The 19,847-nt window shown below is 42.2% G+C and overlaps 2 protein-coding genes across 5 annotated transcripts in view; one reads left to right on the plus strand and one right to left on the minus strand.

Annotated features, from left to right (window-relative positions):
• Positions 1-16,101, minus strand: part of eprs1 (glutamyl-prolyl-tRNA synthetase 1) — a 96,181-nt gene extending 80,080 nt beyond the window's left edge. For 2 of the 4 annotated variants that reach the window (XM_077589747.1, XM_077589739.1), the window contains exons 1-35: positions 15,929-16,101; positions 14,502-14,586; positions 14,099-14,198; positions 12,873-13,029; positions 12,599-12,732; positions 12,340-12,440; positions 11,518-11,644; positions 11,263-11,455; positions 10,177-10,348; positions 9,872-10,105; positions 9,712-9,796; positions 9,555-9,614; positions 8,697-8,717; positions 8,100-8,210; positions 7,890-8,026; positions 6,980-7,187; positions 6,800-6,912; positions 6,599-6,722; positions 5,975-6,154; positions 5,702-5,869; positions 5,152-5,406; positions 4,698-4,895; positions 3,809-4,080; positions 3,665-3,716; positions 3,372-3,581; positions 3,211-3,283; positions 2,217-2,296; positions 2,039-2,140; positions 1,811-1,966; positions 1,536-1,733; positions 758-931; positions 517-677; positions 331-409; positions 188-252; positions 1-113 (exon numbers count right to left, since the gene is read on the minus strand). The exon at positions 1-113 is cut by the window's left edge. In XM_077589747.1, coding sequence (XP_077445873.1) covers positions 1-113; positions 188-252; positions 331-409; positions 517-677; positions 758-931; positions 1,536-1,733; positions 1,811-1,966; positions 2,039-2,140; positions 2,217-2,296; positions 3,211-3,283; positions 3,372-3,581; positions 3,665-3,716; positions 3,809-4,080; positions 4,698-4,895; positions 5,152-5,406; positions 5,702-5,869; positions 5,975-6,154; positions 6,599-6,722; positions 6,800-6,912; positions 6,980-7,187; positions 7,890-8,026; positions 8,100-8,210; positions 8,697-8,717; positions 9,555-9,614; positions 9,712-9,796; positions 9,872-10,105; positions 10,177-10,348; positions 11,263-11,455; positions 11,518-11,644; positions 12,340-12,440; positions 12,599-12,732; positions 12,873-13,029; positions 14,099-14,198; positions 14,502-14,586; positions 15,929-15,971 — 4,741 coding nt within the window. In that variant the 5' untranslated portion in view covers positions 15,972-16,101. The remainder of the gene's footprint in view (positions 114-187; positions 253-330; positions 410-516; positions 678-757; positions 932-1,535; positions 1,734-1,810; positions 1,967-2,038; positions 2,141-2,216; positions 2,297-3,210; positions 3,284-3,371; positions 3,582-3,664; positions 3,717-3,808; positions 4,081-4,697; positions 4,896-5,151; positions 5,407-5,701; positions 5,870-5,974; positions 6,155-6,598; positions 6,723-6,799; positions 6,913-6,979; positions 7,188-7,889; positions 8,027-8,099; positions 8,211-8,696; positions 8,718-9,554; positions 9,615-9,711; positions 9,797-9,871; positions 10,106-10,176; positions 10,349-11,262; positions 11,456-11,517; positions 11,645-12,339; positions 12,441-12,598; positions 12,733-12,872; positions 13,030-14,098; positions 14,199-14,501; positions 14,587-15,928) is intronic. The other 2 variants (XM_077589752.1, XM_077589749.1) reach the window with 2 other exon arrangements.
• LOC144066327 (uncharacterized) lies at positions 16,081-18,364 on the plus strand. Its single transcript, XM_077589785.1, has 2 exons — positions 16,081-16,582; positions 16,968-18,364. Exons 1-2 carry the CDS (start codon positions 16,462-16,464, stop codon positions 18,341-18,343), a joined length of 1,497 nt encoding a protein of 498 aa, XP_077445911.1. The 5' UTR covers positions 16,081-16,461; the 3' UTR covers positions 18,344-18,364.
• The last annotated feature ends 1,483 nt before the right edge of the window (positions 18,365-19,847 follow it).

Genomic DNA, 19,847 nt, shown 5'->3' on the forward strand with positions numbered 1-19,847 from the left:
GGGTCTTGCCACAGACGCACAGCTGACCAGGCTGAAGCGCCTTGAGTGGCGAGAAGGGGATGCATAAGCTCTTGGCACCCATGGATGGCGCTCCTGGTTCCAGGTCTTGATCCCTGACACACAAACCCGAATTATTAGCTCTACGAAAAGGCTGGAGAAGGTGAAAATGAGACACTTTTGTACGTACTTGGCAGTGGTTTTCTTGATCCAGTCCTCGCAATCCATGGCACCGCAAAACGGGATCTGAACAATCTACAAAAAAAATAGCAGAGCAAGCGTGAATAGTTTTGTGGAGGAGCGGAGAACCTCATGGTAGCGCTTTCTCCTTACCTTTCCAGAGTCCAGTTCCTTCTGGAACTGCTCCATCGTGTCTGCGGCCACCAGGTGAGTCTTCAGGTCATTGGATGCTCTGTTTATTAATCAATCCAAAGGGTACATTTCAGTATTTACGGCATCGGCAAATTCGCATAGTAGAGGAAAACATGGGTATTAGATGAATGAATGTTGGAGTCTTACTTATTGAACAGGTAGCTCTGAATTTCCTCCAACATAGCAGGCAGCTTCTTCTCCACCTCAACTTCAGGAATGGTCACCTTCTCGCCCGTGTCTCTCCTCACGGCGACACATTGGCGCTGCTGCATGTCCTTTGGCCCAACCTCAAGTCGAATGGGAACCCCCTGGAGATGAAAAAAAAAGCATTGAGTTCCCCGAACATTTATTAAATGATTTAGTAGACATACATTGGCGACTTTCTAACCTTGAGTTCCCAGTGGTTGAACTTCCATCCAGGTGAATAGTTGTCCCGAGAGTCACACTTGACTCGAATATTGGCAGCTTGCAACCTGTTCAAGTATTTGGCACACTGGCCCAACAGCGCTTCCTTGTCGTGGTCTGCTAGCGACGCCGTGATTCCGCATGGAATGATGACAACCTGTCCAAAAATATATATATATATATATGAGAGCCTTTCACTAAAAAAAAGAAATATCCAAACGTGTAAAGTTAAGTATAGAGCAGTGGTGTCCAAATTGCCGCCTGGGAGCCAATAATTGAACCCAAACCTGCACAAGAAGCTAGATTTCAGCCTCCATTGTTTCGCTTGTCAGTTTTGACACTAAATGGAACTAGGTCAGTTGAACAGTGCCTCTGTATTTAGCTTCTAGGACTAGTTTTCTTCTCTTGTGTAGCAACATTGTAAACATTTAATGACAAACAGCTGTAAGAGAACATGCTACATGGCAGATTGGAGGTTGGAAAACTTGTCGAAATCGGACTTGATAGATATGAAACAAAACTGTGGAGTGAAAAACTACTCAGACTTAGACTCCCCAAAATACAGTGTAACAAGGTTTGCAAAAACTGATGAAAACCAACCAATTTCTTCCCACCATTTTAACACTTTGGGTGCCGTTGTAGTGCTAGTGCTAGTTATTGACTCATTCAATGAAGGGATTTTTTATGAACTTTCTTCACCCATACTTAATTTTCAAGCAGTAATTTGAGCCTTACATTTTTCTCAAAAAGTTGCATCTTACCTGAAGGCACGCCACTCTTGGTGGCAGGACCAACCCCCTATTGTCCCCGTGGACCATAGTGAGGACACCGATGGTCCTGGTGGTCAGCCCCCAGGAGTTCTGGAACGCCAGCTGTTTTTCGCCGGGCTTTTTGGGGTCCTCGAACGTGATCTCGAACATCCTGGAGAAATTCTGACCCAGGTGATGGGACGTCGCACCCTGCGGGAGCCGGCAGTCACAAAATCAGTGAGCGAGTCGAGCCTAAAAAACCCAATCCCCCGGAAAGGAATCAGTACTTGGATGGCTCGCCCGCTGGCGGAAATAAAGGCCTCAACGGTGGTGGTGTAATCGCCTCCTGCAAACTTCTCCTTCTCCGTCTTCCTGCCTTTCACCACTGGGATGGCCATCAGTTCCTCATAGACTCTTGCGTACAGGTCCAGGATTTGAAGTACCTACAAAGCCAACAAATGTAAACACCACATACTAGATTCAAGAATTATGACGGACAGAAGCTCCTATAATACCTCCTCAGTAGCTTCTTCTTTGGTAGCAAATGCGGTGTGACCCTCCTGCCACAAGAACTCCCGAGTCCTCAGGAAGGGCTGCGGATGCTTGAACTCCCACCTCTGAAAACCAGACCGCCTCAAAAATGAAGATTGGAAGATACCTAATATGAATACACCTCAATTCATGGACACTGACCACGACGTTACACCACTGGTTGAGCTTGATTGGCAGATCTCTGTGGGACTGGACCCATTTGGCGTAGGCTGGGTACATCACTAAAAACACAAAAGTTCCATTTTTATGTACCGTATTTTCACGACTATAAGGCGCACATAAAAGTCTTAAATTTTCTCCAAAATAGACAGGGCGCCTTATAATCCAGTGCGCTTTATATATGGACCAATACTAAAATTGTTATCACGATAAAATAAATCAGTCGATAGGGTACACCATCCTCTACAGCTCTCACAACTACGGCAAGCAGCCCCCAACTCTACTATTTTACCGTAGAAAAAGTACTGCACAGTGACTGCTGGGATATATAGTTATTTTGTCAATACACCCAATGGATTGTGGCCTGGCGATCGGCATCAACACAGCTTTACGAAGCAACTTTGATGGATTTGTGGGTGATGATGACGCGAGTACATTGTAAAATGGCTAAATAAAGTACAACCAAACTCAGTTTTGCTTCCGTTGCCTTTTAAAAAACGTGTTTTTAGCGTGTGGGTGTAGTGTGTATGTTTAAGCTGGTGTATGTTTTGCCATGCCTGGCTGCGTCTATAAAAACGGTGCGTCTTGTGTGTGTATATAATACAGAAATAGCACTCGTTATTGACACTGCAGCTAAAAATACGATGCGCCATTTAGTCGTGAAAATACGGTAGTTTTTTTTGTCTTTCGTTTTTAAATAGAGAAAAGATATTTCTCCTTTCTGTCTAAATGTAAGACAGAAATGGATGTTGTTATTCACTGCAATTGGTCCTGTGTTAAAATACAGAAATATTGAAGTCCAATCCTGTTTGAAATACAATATTTTTTTGATAAAGCAAGTTGATTTCAACCCAGTTTCCCAACATGGATACGCATACTTTTGCTAACCATCCCCCAAAAAATACTCAGCAAATACTTTAAACAAACATCATCTGATTGGATTTGCATTAAGATGTCAAAAGTTTTGAGATCTGACCTGTCTCGCTGGTGGGTCTGACAGCGATAGGCTCTGCCAGTTCGGTCTTCCCTGAACGCGTTACCCAGGCAACCTAAAAAAAAAAAAAAGTGCAGTTTAATGATACCCCCTTTTTTTTATTCATTCATATCTTGCAGTACAAATTTTATGTGTCGGTTTACCTCCGGCGCAAAATCGGCAATGTGCGTCTTCTCCTTCTCCAGTGCTGCCTGAGACACGAACATGGGGAAGTAGCAGTTCTCCACGCCCAGCTTCTTGATCTCGCGATCGAAAAATTCCTTGATGGACTCCCAGATGGCGAAAGACCACGGGCGGAGTACGTAACAGCCGCTCACGTCGTAGTACTCGATCATCTCCGCCTTAGTGATGACCTGCGCAGCGCAAAGAAACACATCCGACCGATAATTTGCCAACGTGAATAAACTAGAGATCAGTGATGTTTATTCCATCGTACCTGAGAGTACCAGTCAGCCAGGTTCTCCTCTTTTTTAGCTTCCAAGCCCAAACTGAAAAGAAAAATGGCAATCTCTAATCAAAAGACGTATTAAACGCCCGCAAGTGTAAATCACGGACATGATAAAAAGCCACGGGGTCCTACCGTGTTTGCTTCTTGGGACCTTGACCATCTCCTGCACCTCCAGCTCCTCCTGCGGTATCCTTTCCCTGACTGGGCTTGTCCCCTTTTCCCTTCTTGGCGCTTCCAGCGTTCCCTCCAGCACCTCCTCCCTGCTTCTCGGACTTGTTCTCCCTTTCCTTGCGGTTCTTGTCCTCACCGCCGGCCGCTGCCACGGGTTTGTACTCCTGCCCGGTGAGGGTCTTGTACTTGGTCTTCAGTTCAAGCAGCGTCTTCACAGCTACATCTACTTGATCCTGAAATAGAAAAGAAGTGACCCTTAACAAAAAAAAAAAGCACCCAATTACATTTTATTCAAAGTTTTCCCGCATTTTGGTGTAAATGGAGCACTGGCTTCAGGGTAATATTTTAGCTTGTTTGCACTGGTAACATCAGTATATTAGATTATATGTCAAACATGTGTAGACATGTCTTTGCTTTTTTTTGAAGAGGTCCTTTACCTTTTTTTTTAAAATACTGAAACTAGGTAGTTCAGAAGTCGAAGGTTCCATTCCAGGTACGGACCTTCCTGTGGAGTTTGCATTTTCTCCCCAGGCATGCATGGGTTTTCTCTAGGTGCTCCGCTTTACTCCCACAACCCAAAAACATGCATGGTAGGCTGGTTGAACACTCTAAATTGCCCCGAGGTATACGTGTGAGCATGAATGGTTGACACTATCTCCTTGTGCGCTGCGATTGGCTGACCATAAATTCAGGCTGGCTGCTATGGGCTCCATCAGCCCCCGCAACCCTTTGAATTTTTCCTGGCCAATAACTGAGTATTTTTCAACTAAATCTGGACGAACACACATAGAAATGACTCAAATGTGTCTTAGACTACTGCTACATATTTTCGTCTACACTTTGGTCTCACCTTGGGGGCCTTTTCCGACTTTAACTTCCTGACCACCTCTCCTTGATGAGCCACTTTGTCAAAGAGGTCAGCATCATTCTGAACTGGAGCGGGGGCTTTTGGGGCCGGTGCTGCCCCTGGTTGGTAGTCCTTGCCCGTGGCCTGCTTATACTCGGCCTTCAGGGCGAGCAACTGCTTGACCGCGGCATCCACTTGGTCCTAATGGACAACAAAACATGAACCGTGAGTGGCCCTGTTTGAAAACCTAACTTTTGGGTTGAAGGAGGCCTTGGTGATGAATAAAAAAATAGTAATGATACTTAAGTTTGTTTGTTTTTGGGAAAAAATAAAGTTTTTCCTTGTCAAGTCATTACTTGGTATTTGGGGGCTCACAGCACAAATAGGTTTTGCACTATAAGTTACTTTTGTTTAACATTGATAGGGCATTTACACTAACAAGTGCGATAGGATATACCTTGGGTGCTTTTTCCGTCTTGAGTTTCCTCACAAGATCTCCCTGCTGTGCGACACGCTCGTACAAGCAGGACGAAGAAGAGGAAGAGGAGCGAGAGGAGGAGGAAGAAGAAGCGTTCACAGCAGATGAAGGCGCAGATGAAGGCGCAGGAGAAGGCGTAGACGGGCTCATCCCGGGTTTATAATCCTGACCAGTCATCTTTTTAAACTCGGCCTTCAGCGCCAGGAGTTGCTTGACCGCCGCGTCGATCTGGTCCTGGTTACCAATAGCATGTTAGCTTTTACTGGCGTAAGAATGGAATTTAAAAACTGATGAGGGGTGAAAAGATGAGACGGGTGAGGAAATGAGAATGAAAATGGCGAACGATGGGAAAAACAAAATGTCTGACGTGCAACTAGACAACTCACTAGCGCCGCATGCATGGATCAAAGACATCCAGAATGCTAATCTCTAATCTCAAGGAATTGATTAATCAAGTCATGCACCTAAATATAGACTTGACGCTGAAAAAAATGAATGTACGTGGCATTAAAACATTGTGGAGTGATACCTTTGGTGCTTGTTCTGCTTTCAGCTTCCTGACAAGTTCGCCCTGCAGAGAAACGCGGGTGTACGGGCAGGGAGCGGAGTCTCCTGAAGGGGAAATCGGAGCTGGCGCCGGGGTGGGAGGAGACATACCGGGCTTGTAGTCCAATCCTGTCTGTTCCTTAAACTGAGCCTAAAAAGAAAAGTAATAAAATAACTTCATCCTCAGGATATTTGGACTTTTCACCATTGCTGATTTGCACTTTAGATTTTTTTTTTCAGTGCTTGAGAATTATACCTTCAGGGTAAGAAGCTGCTTTACTGCCTTGTCCACTTCCTCTTTGGGCGCTTTGGCCGTTTTGAGTTGGCGGACAGCTTCTCCTTGAGCGACAATGCTTGAAAAGAGGTCGCTATCTGTGGCGGAGGCGGACGGGGTTGCTGTGGCGGAGGCGGACGGGGTTGCTTTGGCGGTGGCAGGCTAAGGAGGGAAAACAAAACATGAGTTATGCTCTCACGAAGACAAAAATATTTTGTTGCCAGATTATTTTTTTCTATGACGAGCTAAAAACGCATCTTGAATGATTGTAACACACCAAGAGTTCAAACCTAAGACATGTTGAAAGACTATTTCTAAATAATATCTATTAAATCAATCAATAATAAGAACGGTGCGGACTGAGAGGATATCACATTTGAATTTTAATACTTCGCCAAAACGCAATGTCCAATTATGTGGTTATTGTGGACGTCATGCCCTTTTTTTCTCATCTATTCATCTTCTACCACTCACATTTGCTTGGTTAAAACAGTACTCTTATTTGCATTTTTCTTCACTATTGCACAACAGAATAATGAAATTTTGTTTGTTTTTCAAGCTGCGCACGATAATGGAGTCGTCTGTCTCTTGAAAATATTTTCTCACCGTGTTGGCAGGCGCCGGGCCTTTGCTCTTGTCCTTCTCTTTGGACCCGGCAGTGGGCATCTCCTTTACGTGACCGTCGGGAATGTAGATGAGAACACATGGACTGTCCCTGCAGCTATTAGGGCTGTAGAGGAAGATCACAATGACCATCCGAGGGCAATAAAACCTCACCAAATTTCCTCCCAAACTCTTCCTCCTTACCTGATTGGTTCATAAGCCTGGTCGCAGATGTAAAATCCTCGCCTTTGGAGCTGAATGACATCGCCTTTCTTCAGAGTCTTGAGACAGGGGTCCCCCAGCATCTTCTCCTCGGTCTGAAGAATAACAAAGTGACATCCAATAGTGTACGTCCACTCGGATGTCCGGGGGCGTCTCACACACCTTGCTGTCTTTGTTGATGTAATCCTTGAAGTCGTCTTCCTTGCCGATAACTGCTTTAGAGATGAGGGGTTGGTAGTTGACGCAGACAGTGGGCAGCAAGGGGGCGCTAGCGGTCTCCGTCAGCCAGGTGATCTTAGTGGTCTTTTTGTAGTCCTTGTTGTCCAGGTTGAGTCGTGCCTCTATGGACAGGACCTTCCCATCTGCCCCTCTGAGTTGACAATAAAGAAAAGTGCCAAGCATGGGATTAGAATGGGGTGCCCGAACATATGTACGGCAGATTACTGTACCACGTGATGATATCTTTCGCCTAAATCAGATAACACTTTTTATATTTCCCATATTGCTATAAACTTAAATGGTTCCTGCAATGTAGATTTTGGTCAGCAAATGGGGCTGAATTGTTACTTTTCTAGGACTCCATATGCCGTAGCAGTACAACCAATCAGCTTCAAGGTATCCCCAAATTGGCTCCCTTTCCCAACCCTGGTGAGTAATTTGTGCAAGACAATTGAAAATAGCAACACATGCCCCATGCAGAACAATTAATTACAGTATCTATATAAATTAATAATTATTAATTTAATAATTATAACTATATAATTTAATATCAATGATATTACGGGCAGTAGAAGAAAATTAGATCTTGTTACATTTGAACAATACAATACAATCCCTCCCAAATAATTAAAAATATACAATATTGTGGAATACAGTGGTACCTCGACATGAGTTTTTCAAAATTCCAGGCAAATATTTATCTTGAAATACGAGACATTAATTTTTTTTTAGTTCATTTCTATGGGAAACGTTCATTTGAGTTACGAGTAAATCGACATACGAGCTCAGTCCCGGAACGATCCCTGTGGATTTTTTTATTTTTAAAACACTGTTTTGAATGAAAGTTGCATACTTGTTGATCTTGCTGATGATGAGGTTTCCCCAGTTAATGAAGGTGACCACCTCACCCTCAGAGAAGGTCTCAGCATCTGCTCCTTCTACCAACACTTGGGGTCCGTACCACACTTGCTTCATGCCCACGTCGGCGTTCTATGTGGAAACAAGGCACTCAGTCAGTGTGTGAGTGTGTTTGTGTGCTTACATATGAGAATAAACTGCTCACTTTTGGATGTTTGGCCACTTCCTTCATCTCCTCTCTCGCCTCCGGAACGGAAACAGGAACCACGTAGGAACTGGATAGAGCTGTGTATCTGGGCGCTACTGGATCAATCACCTACAAAACACACAATGATTGAAGGAGAGTTTAAACATTTTTTTAAATACCGAATAACTTTAAAAAGACATGAACAAGCAAAAAAAAAAAAGAATAATTTGCAGTTTCATGCGGGTAAATAAAAACAGCATTTTGCGTAACCCATTTTAGCAACTCATTCATTTCGAAGCTCTTTAACCACTAGATGCCTAAATTCACATTTAACACTTTTAGTCTCATTGACAACGCTGGATGTCCAATCTTGTGGCGTCCAATCATCTTTCTGCTGAATTTTTGCTACACAGATTTGAACTAGGAGGCCACTCTCCCACTTGAAATGGATCGGACATCATACTTTATCTTAAAATTAAATTCTGGCATAAAGCGGTTAAAAAATATGAAGCCTCCCTTCTGGATCTCACCTAAAGCAGAAAAAAATCTGAGGCAAAAAAAATGACACAAAGAGGGTGTTGGAGAGAATGGAGAGGAGATGGAAAGGAGGAATACCTTGACACGGCTAACGGGCAGCTTGGAAACACAAAAGTGTGGAGATGCGGTCACGTACGCACAAAATTGGAAAAAGGTAGCACAACCTACAATGTGGAACCCTCAAAAAGTAGTACAATATGAATTGAGATCCAACCATCATCTGAAGCAATTCAAATGGTTCATTTTAATAATGCGCTCACTTAATAACTAAACACGTTTCAATAGAAATGTTCTATGTATTTCAATAATATTAATTATTTACAAGGACTAAAGTCCATTGAATAGAGAGATACGTTAAACGAGGTCTTAAATCCTAGCCTTATCACATCTACTTTGATAATTTCCATTCTAATAAGTACATTTTTCTTATTGCTGACAGCAGTTCAAAAAGATTACACGCATTCATGACTTAACTTTAACTTCAAAATGTTTGTGAAGCAGTCAGCCAGGAAGACAACATGGGATAAACGAATGAGGGGTTAAAAAAAGGTAAATGTGGGACACAAGAGGGTTCAACGTAGTCGATGGAAAGGATTGAAGGGATAACGTTGAGTGAGTTTTAATGGAAAAAAACAAAGGAATGAAGCCATGCTAGCTGTGTGACTTAACTAATCAAGCTTTCACAGGTTAGCTTCAGTTCATCGTATTCTTCGGACTATAAGTCGCAGCTGCCAAATATTTTTTTTGATATTTAATCAGAAACCAAGAAAAAACGTACCTTAAAATGAGTTAAATGAGAACAACAGGCAAAATGTGAAGCTGTTAATGTAATATTTACAGTTGTTTTTTTAAACAGGTGCGACTTATAGTCCAGAAATACGGTCTACTGACCCGGCAACCATTATTAACATAATGACACAAGAAAAGAACCATTACCTTCTTATTAAAAGCCCAAATCTTGTCCCACTCCATGTTTACCACCGACCTGGATCCCCCCTGCAACAACAACAACAAAATTAGCGTTCATGCTAGTGTTTAAAAGACACCAATATGGTACCTTTTGGATGAATAGCACTCCGTAGGATAAACATACCTGTGCTGCTATGAATTGTTTCAGTCCTTCCACGGTCATACCTCTCCTAAGCACACCTCGGACTGTCGGGAAGCGAGGGTCGTCCCTGAAAAGGCGTGGGCGTGGCGTCAACGTGTGTATGTGGCGAGGCGGAAACGGACGGTAAACATGGCAAGCTCACCATCCCTCCACATATCCCTCCTCCACAAACCACGTGAGCTTGCGCTTGGACAGCACGGTGTTGTTAAGGTTGAGGCGAGCGTACTCCCAGATGTACGGCTTCCTGAGGCGCAAGGAGTTGATGAACCAGTAGTATTGTTCGTCGCGGTCGTGGTACTCGGTGGTCCTCAGGGCGTGCGTCACGTTCTCCCGGCTGTCCACCACGGGGCAGGCAAAGTCGTAGGTGGGGTAGACCCTAGGAAACGGAAGGGAGTCGTCGGGGTGGAAATATTCCCAAGGGAGAACTGCTTGAAGTTGTGTACTTACTTGTATGTGGTTCCCGTGCGAGGGTGGGGGGTGTTCTTGCAGCGGTAGACCGTGGGGTCCCGCATGCAGCCGTTGTTGGAGTTCATGTCGATCTTGGCCCGCATGCAGCACATTTGACCGCGCTCGGTGCCGGCTTTCATCTCCGCCCAGAGCTTCGTGTTTTGCTCTACAGCTGGAAAAAAAAAAGATTTTATACATCTGTAGGATTATTGTTTTTAAATGGAGTCATTGGCTGGCAAGCAATTCAAGGAGGACCCCGCTTACTGCTCATATTTAGCTTGGATAAACTCCAGCACCCCCTACGACGCTAAAGTGTTTGCAGCATAGGTCATTAATCCTGATTTGAAATTGAGTTTTTTGGCTCAACAAAAAATGTAACGTGAAATATTAGAATTAAGTCTAGTGTAATGTTAGATTAAATTTATTTTTGAGTGTGTCTGCATCGTAATCCAAGTTCATTTAAATTTGTTTGTTATGTTACGAGCGCGTTGCCGTGCAAAAATAATAATATTAAACACATTTTAGTAGTATTAAACCACTAGTTATCTGTTACTTTATTAATAGATGTCAAATTAGAATAAATATCACATTTTTTCCAATCCAATATCCTGTTTTGGGTGTTTTTTCAGACGGTTGGAACAAATTAATTTGTTTTTAGTTGATTTCTCTGGAAAACGTAAAACGTTCGTTTGAGTTACGATAAAATCGACATATGGGCTCAGTCCCGGAAAGCATTGAACTCGTATCTCGAGGTACCACTGTATTACTAAAATTACAGAAAACACAAATAAAAAGTTGTTTTGCTGGTTTTGTCATCCATTTTTTTAATGTAACTTTATTCTTGTTGTCTGATAAAATAAAAAACGGACCTCCCAAAAAAGGTATTCCAGTGCGACTTATTTATATTTTTCCTCTTTATTGGGTATTCTTTGTCTAGCGCAATTTATACTCTGGTGCAACTTGTAGCCTGAAATATACGGTAATTAAAAGAGTTTATATTGATCCCAGATTACAGGATTATTGTTGGCGAAAAGCACGAAATTCCATCAAAAGTACTACAAATGGGGGCGAGCGTTGCGGACATACTGTTATTCCTGCACTTTGACTCGGCGCGCTGCTCCCGCTCCAGCTTCATTTGCTCAGGAGGCGTGTCGTCAATGTAGGCCTTGCCCTCGGCCATTAGCTGCTCAGCCAGCTGCATAATGGCGGCAAAGTGATCGCTGGTATAGGTGAACTGGTCCGGCTTGATTTGCAGCATAGCCACATCCTCCAAGATGACCTGAAGGGGTACGCCGGCGTTAAACGGGGCTCTAAAAATGACTTTTTTTCCCCAGATCTCACCTTTTCAAAGTCTTCCTTCTCCTTCTCTGGGTTGGTGTCATCAAAGCGCATGATGAGCTTGCCTTTAAAGGTGACCTGGTAGTGCTGGTTGAGCAGTGCAGCCTTGGCATGACCAATATGCAGATAACTGTTACAACATTTAAAAAAATAAATCTAGTATTAATAAAGAGATTTGTGTAATTGATTCTGATGTAAACGGTGAACTAAAATGACATTTATAGGTAGGGATGCCCCAATGATATATTTTGGCATGATTTACTGGATTTAGAAAATCTTCCAATCTGTCATTTTCCAACATCAATTTATACATTTATGGCCCTTCTGGTGATGAAAAAAAATCACCTAATTTGAAATAAACTCAGTGAACATGGCATCCACACAGTTCAAAAACCCAATTTTTTCACCTGGATTCCTCCAAAAACGAGGTGATGCGCGCCAATTTCCAATCACGTGATTGTGGCACGTCTTGTGGAAGACTTCCTGTGTGTGGTTCCAGTTTTTGTCCAACTTTACAACGTCTATTTGAGTCTGTATCCGTTTTTGCTACCGCAACCAAAAATGGCACCGTTAAAGTGGGAGCCAGTGGCGGTAGCTCCGTCCACTCTTGCTCGTTTTGTGTTTTTGCTGCTTTTCTGTCTTAATGATTTGATTTGGTGATTCTTAATGATCCCATTTACTTTGATTTGCTTTGTACTTTGTGCTTTTGCTTTGTTGTTCTGTCTAATCACCCTCTTGCTACTGCCACAATAAAATTTCCCGAACACGGGATGAATAAAGTTATCCAATCCAATCCGGGACATAAGCCTTAAGAGCAAGTCTCACCCGCTGGCCTCCGGTGGGAATCGAACCACCACTTTGCCCATCTCCGCTCCGGGCAAGTCCACAAATTTCCCGACGTCTGCCTTCTTTTCCTTTGACTCTGACTGGCAAGAAAACACAGAAAGTTTAATATTCATGTTTTGAATACAAAAACTAAGACAAGAAAATGCACTCGGTTAAGTTTTAAAACAAAAAATCAAAACAAAACAATTGATTTGACATTGAAATCAGTGTAAACCATCCACAATTTTCCTGGTCTTACATTCGACTTGGTTGGCAGAGCTTGTTTACTGGTATATTTGTTGTCCAAGTTTGTGAAGGGAACCTGAGAACTAAGGAAGGAGAACCAGCGACTGACGTGGCTGAAGGCTTTGTTGTTTGACCAGTCGCTATGACCTTGAGAAGACAAACCACCACGATTAATAATAAATACTCTTCAAACTAATGGTAATTTTGTTTTTGAGTCAGGTTAGGCCACGATTCATCTCCATACGCTATTGACAACAGCCAATGGCTGTCCTTTTAACGGCACTCACCTTTGAGGGCGGCCCACACGCAGAGGTCGGCCAAGGTGAGGGCGTGGCCTACCAGGAAGGTCCTCAGCGACAACGCCTTGTTGAGCGCAGCCAGAGGCGCGCATAAATCGGACTGGCCGCAAATACGACGAGCGCTGAACTCCAGCCAGTGATCCACCTGCGGACAGACACCAAGCCAAATAAAACCAGGAATTAATTCTCTGAACAGTGCTGACTTTATAGGCCTATTTTGTTTAATTCTATTAGAACCAGTGACGTATATCGGTATGGGCCTATATTTAATCCCACCGACCAATATGAAGAAAACTTTAAAATTGGGTTATTTTGGCTCAGATGTGGCGCCTCTCTCCTGCCTGCGTCTCATGCTCTAACATAAGGTTGTCAGACTCGGGTTAGTTCGCGGGCCGCTTTAACGTCAACTCGATTTCATGTGGGCCGGACCGTTTTAGATATAATATTTAGATTTTTTTTAATAAATGGATTAAATGAACTGGATTAATGGCCCTGAATATTCCATTTTTTATAGATCTAAAACAATGTTTATTTTAGCTTTTTTTATATATTTTACAAAATGATTTTGAACTAAAAACACAGAAAAAATGGATTAAAACATTACAATTACTGATTTAAAAGGGGGAAAATCAGAAAAATTAATATACATCTATACACTTCATTTTAATTTGATCCTAAAACAGAAAGTCGGCCCTCATGATTTACTTTCCCGGGCCACACAAAATGATGCGGGGGGCCAGATTTGGCCCCCGGGCCGCAACTTTGACACATGTGCTCTAACATAAACACCCTGTCACAGCTGCTCGTTAACTTGAGGGCTTTGATGTTGTTGCGACTGCAATGCTTCAATTCGGCATCCTTTATTGGTAACACCAACACAAATTTGACTCCCTAATCCTCCATTGCCTTGCCGCGACACAAATAAAGTTGAATTCTACATTCAATAACATACTTCAACATAAGTCGTAAGAATCATCAATACATTTCTTAATAAATACATGGCTAAAATAGATCATTTTGACTTGGTCATTTCTCTAGCATATCAACATGTATATTTATTAGATTTAATTCATTTCACTGAAGTTCAGTGCTTGAATTACTACATTTTACACCAATTTTTACACATTTACTGCAAACGAATATCGGTTATCGGCCTCCTCTAACTACAAAAAAACGGTATCGGTCCTGAAAAATGCATATGGATCGATTAATACCTCAGTCTGCTCCATCAAGTTCGCTCCATAAAGGCCAAGAGCCGGCGCGACCCTCGCCAAGTAGCGGCTTATAGAGTTGGCATCGGTGAACTGGATGGCACTGCGAGGAAGACAATATATTTACAGGTATTCGCAATGGCGCCTTCAAGTGTAAAAGCATCAAATTCTAGTCCACTTAAGTGTTTCAAATACAGAACATGTCATTGTAGTTTTATTTTCGGATTGACGGCAAAATTTGACCATCTTAAAGACTCTTTTTAGATATTTTGTTCACTATTCAACTACTGAAGAACAGCTTGCCATTAGCACAAAACAGGAGACAACTGTCTTTTTGATGAGCCGTATCACAAAAACTCAGAAGTCCGACGACTTCTTATCTCGAGGCAAAACCTGTCGTGCTTACTCAGAGACGTGAAGTCGGGTGTCCTTGCCTTCCTCCACTGACAACTGCACGCTTTCTTTGACGTGCTCGGCAGTCAGGAGGGCTCCTGGAATGCAAAAGTATCTCATCAGACGACAAAAATTCCATTATTTTCTTGCTAATTATGTTCTTTAAATAGTTACTAAAATAATCTGCATTGCCAGGCCATCTTAAAACCCCATTTAATGAAGATAATAAGACTGAATAATACAAATCAAGGCGATTGAGGGTCCATTTCATAATGCTTTGTGACCTTGACAATGATACAAATCTGATATTTAATTTCCTCATTGCAAATCCATCTTTTTTGACAGTGAGAGAACGAGAATGAGTGATTAGCTATACTTCAAAAAGTGTCTTTTAAAGTGGTATTGGTAGAAAAATATTAAACATATTTTAAATGATCTGGTCCAAGTTTTTCAGGTATTTTGGCCCATTAGAGTTTCCCAGTGGTATTCCACTCTCACGTGTAGTTATTATATCAGTTATCAAGTATGAATGGTTAGTGTTATAGTTTTGTTATTTATGGCTTAGTATGGATTTAATCAAAGCTATGAACTGTAATTTAGGTCAACGAGAGACGACGGTATGTTTACATAACTTAGCAACGTTTTTAATCTTGCATCAGCATGCAGTACCTACTCAATTGGGGGTCGCTGTTTACTTGCTGTCAAAATTCGCACGACCCCCCAAAACGTTTAGTCGCATTTAATACACGTCTTCACTTGCGGAAAATACATTATCGTTGAAATCACATTGCAGTTACACAGTATAAATGCAAGAATTTTGACCCTCAGCACCATCTGAATCGTATTGTGCTAGCTAACAAGCTAATGCAAACACGATGACAAAAACATTCGCGTCACACCGTGTTTCTCAGTGCTTTATTTTCATTTCGATGGTGAGATGAACACGTATCGTCATAATCGAAGGAAAAGAAGATATTATATCATTTTTAGAGGACTTCCTTGCAATTATTACGGGTTTGGTGGCTTGTTTTGAGTGCCACGACGACAGATTTACAACACGCCCCATTCGAGCTAGTTAAAAGCAGTTATTTATTTCTTGAAAGAACCGCATTGACGAGTTTTAGCGTCCGTCAATGATGTGATCATATTCAGTCTATATTATAAGTGTATATTATACACTATTTGCCAATACGCACGACTATTCCATTGTTAGACGCCGAGATATTATCAGTATGGATATACTTTCGTTGTATATATAAATATAACGTCTTTTCTCTTAATTCAAGGCCAATAAAACTTAGAAATTAGGCTAAAAGGCCACTTCGAAGCCTGGATTTTATGGCAGACTTTGACACGTATTCGTGCTAATTATAGCTAGTTAGCAACCTAGCTAGCTGTCACTCGTAGGTTAAAAAAAATTAACAAAAAGTAAAAACTCACCTAGAGGCGGGTTGGTAGTGTTGATAATCAGATTTAACGCCATAATTTGATATTATTGAGGATTTTCCTTGTGGAAGATAGAAGTCTCAAATTATAAATTTGCTGGCAGTCTAGGGAACCCGACTAGCACGCCACACTCAACGGCACTGTAAAGGCCATAGATAATTTCCAATAGATGGGGTATGCCCTCTGATGGCAGACAGGATATAAGTCATCAATTCGGCGGCCATTTTAAGACAGAAACAGTCGACCGTGTAACGTCCGAGTCACGAGAGCTTGGACTTTGAAATAACAAAAAATGCCCGATTTCAAACATTTTTATGTCTTAATCATTGAGATCAGGGATTAGGCGTTAGCCATTGAATGGACCCGACGCAAGAAGGGCGCCAAATGAAAGAAAAGAAAGACGATTTCTTTTTTTTGTAAAACTAGTCGCTAGTTGGCGCTTTGCGGCCTAGCTTAGCCGCTAACAACGGCACGGGTTGGACATCAAAATATCGCCCTAGGCGAACCCCAAACCAAAAGGGTTTGAAATGTACTCGAAAAATAGAGCAGCAGTGAAGTTAGAAGATGAACTTTTTGACGTTAAAGAAGAGCCACGACTGCTGGATGTGGTTATCAACATGCAGCCGCGGGTTGTACTACACAGAGCAGGTTAGTTCACTTTTAAGTACGTTACATTCGTAACAATTATAGCACGGGTGTTATTTATTTATTGAATCAGTTTCAGTATATTTCTGTTGACAGAACAAAATGGAAATATACCGGAACAGATTCGATAAAATAACACTCATTGTGCTCTGCCACCTGCTGACAACTTTGGGTATGACGAGTTTAGCCTAATTATGACGCTAAATGCTACAGTAATGAAACTACATTTACAAACGTACACGGTACGAAAAATCCCATCCAATCATATTAACTATTGAATAACCAACAAGATCAAAGTTTCCAGGAGCCTTTTATAGCTTTCCTACTACAACTTGATATTAAATTGACTTTCCCAAACCATAAACATTGGTTCTCTCATGTCCTGCAGATACGAATGAAGCACATTGTCCTCCTCACATCAAGCAGGAAGAGGAAATGTACCTACCTCTTCACATTAAAGGGGAAAAGGAGGAGGAGCTACTTCAGATTCGGCCCCCTCACGTTGAGGAGCAGCCGCGATCGGCTGCCGTCAAAGAGGAAGAGTCGCCATTTATCAAAGAAGAGCAGGAGGACATGGCCAAACTGACTTGCGTCGCTTTAACGAACGAAGATCGGATTAAAGTCAACGTAGGGGCGGAGCCTCGTAGTAGCTGTCAATTGCTGGAAATTGATGGAGTCCGTCATGGAAGATCCCCAGCACAAAACCACACAGCGCCGCTGTCGGACAGCGACTACGCAGCGTCACCCCCGCCTCACGCCGATGATGAAGAGCGACAAGGTCATGAGACGGGTCGCCGTGACAAACTCCCCGAATGCACTCAGTGCGAGAAACCTTTTGTCTGCTCCGTCTGCGGAAAAAGATTCCCAAAACTGTCCGTTCTAAAACGCCACGCGAGAGCGCACACTGGCGAGAAACCGTTTGTCTGCTCCATTTGTGGTAAAAGATTCTCCAGTAAGGGGACCTTAAAAAGTCATGTCAGGACCCACACTGGGGAGAAACCATTCCCCTGCTCCGTGTGCGGTCAACGATTCACTCAGAGGACGCACTTGAACGCGCACGTGAAAACGCACACCTGGGAGAAACGTCTTTCCTGCTCAGTTTGCGGTCAGCACTTCGCACGCAGCAGCAGTTTAAAATCCCACGAAAGAATACACACAGGAGAAAAACCCTTCTCCTGCACATTTTGTGGTCAACGCTTCGCTCAGAGTGGAAGTTTGAGGTCACACACGAGGAAGCACACAGGAGAGAAACCTTTCACCTGCTCCGTGTGCGGGGAAAGATTTGTGCAGAAAGAGCACTTGAACAAGCATACGAGGACACACACCGGGGAGAAACCGTTCTCCTGCTCCGATTGCGGCCAATGCTTCACCGAAAGCGGAAGTTTAAGACGACATGCCAGAACGCACACTGGGGAGAAACCCTTTTCCTGCTCACTCTGCGGTCAGAAATTTACTCAGCAAGGAGCCCTCAAACGCCACGCGACAACACACACTGGGGAGAAGCCGTTCTCCTGCTCAGTTTGCGGTCAAATATTCGCCCGGAAGGATACCTTAAAAATTCACAAAAAATCACACGGGGCAGAGAAATCTTTTCTCTGCTCGGTTTGTCGACGACGCTTCACTTACTTGGGAAACTTACGAAGACACGCGAGGACGCACACAGTTGAAAAACCTTTCTCCTGCTTAATTTGTGATCAGAGATTCATTTTCAGGTTGCAGGTTAAGGAACATGAGTGTCCTGGTATGAAAAGCAGTGATCAATAAAGTTCTGAAAACTAATATACATTCCTAATGTGATCTTATTCTTTAAACTGTGTGTTTTTTTTTTTTTTAAACAATTGTCCTTTTGCAAAAGCTCTGCCCCAATTAGATACTTTTTCTCTGTGACTTTGGGGCACTTACTAAGTCTACTGTAGGTAAACATATGGCTGAGTATGTTCGGTGTGCGATCTCGCCTGATATTTCAAGCTTTCCCTTCTCGAGAACCTCTTGTCACAAAGGGAGCAATGAAAGGTTTCTTGCCGGTGTGCGTTGTCGCGTGACATTTTAGGCCTTCCCTCCTGGAGAAGCGCTGACTACAAACGGAAGTATGGTGTATGATAACAATTAGGCTTTTGTCGAGTCAATGATGATGACAAAGCCTATGTCCGATTATTATTATAAGTACAAAAAGTGTGATTTATAATTAAATAAATGTGATACTTTCTCAACGTTTTAATATTAACAAAGCCTTATCAAAATAAAACAATCATCTAAGTCCCCTTCCCAACGAATATTTCAGCAAAAATAAAGCAATTCCAGTCATACAAATGTATTGTTCAACAAAAAATGTGCAGAATAATAACACCCCAACCAAAATAAACTTAATACTCTTTTAAGTAATCCTCATTCACGCATGCGCACAAGTCGCGCGGTCTCAAGAGTGGAAAACTAATGGAACTTGCCATTCTTCACCTCGGCAAATAATAAAACTATTCGTCCAAATTCAAAACGACTGGGCTCAAAACGTCACAAAACATATAAATGTAGATTCACACGCGTTATAACATCTTAACGGTTGCCTAATTGTTGTTATAAAAGTACCCGTCAATGTTGAGGAAAAGACAGACAGGTTGCATGGTTTGTCTCAAGCAGAGCCGGTTTCACTATTGACTGCGCATGCGCTTTTTAACCGACGACTTTAGTTTTCTTCATTCTCCATTCACAGGAGCAGAATAGTGCCACTTACTGTCTGGGCGGCGAAGTACAAGTTTTGACATTTACCAGTGAATCGTACAAAAATGCTCAATATTATCTCATTTTCTAATGCTTTTCAAATAGTTTCCTTTTTTTTTCAATAGTTCATTACCGCAAGAAAATAAAAATAAACTATTAATCACGTTTTCGTTTTGTGTACATAGTTAACACGTCTACACTAACAAGAAAGGACACGGAAGTGAGCACGGTTCTTCACTTTCAAAATAATTGAACGTTTTGAGAACGTGCAGAAAAGCAAAACTTATTAGAATACGACGTTGTGCTTCGAAATTAATCGTTATGGAAAGATAAAATGGCCAGCCAAAAATGAAAACTTTCAATATTTTAATTTATTTGTATGTAAATTGCTGACACAATTGCTTGATTTTATTTTTTAAAATTTCGTAGTTTTCATACAAAATGCCTATTTAGTAGTTGGGTAAAGACTACGGAAGATTCTTAGTATTTGATAATCTAAAAAAAATGGAGGTGTCTGCTTACAATTTACTTTAGAATCTGAATATATGGTAAA

Source organism: Stigmatopora argus, chromosome 2 (assembly GCF_051989625.1).
Source record: "Stigmatopora argus isolate UIUO_Sarg chromosome 2, RoL_Sarg_1.0, whole genome shotgun sequence".
NCBI lineage: Eukaryota > Metazoa > Chordata > Actinopteri > Syngnathiformes > Syngnathidae > Stigmatopora > Stigmatopora argus.

Excerpts from the sequence above, each read along its gene's own strand:
- LOC144066327 (XM_077589785.1), top strand. The coding sequence starts at position 16,462 with ATGTACTCGAAAAATAGAGCAGCAGTGAAGTTAGAAGATGAACTTTTT. Across the intron at positions 16,583-16,967 it reads GGTTGTACTACACAGAGCAG|ATACGAATGAAGCACATTGT; the intron begins GTTAGTTCACTT and ends CATGTCCTGCAG.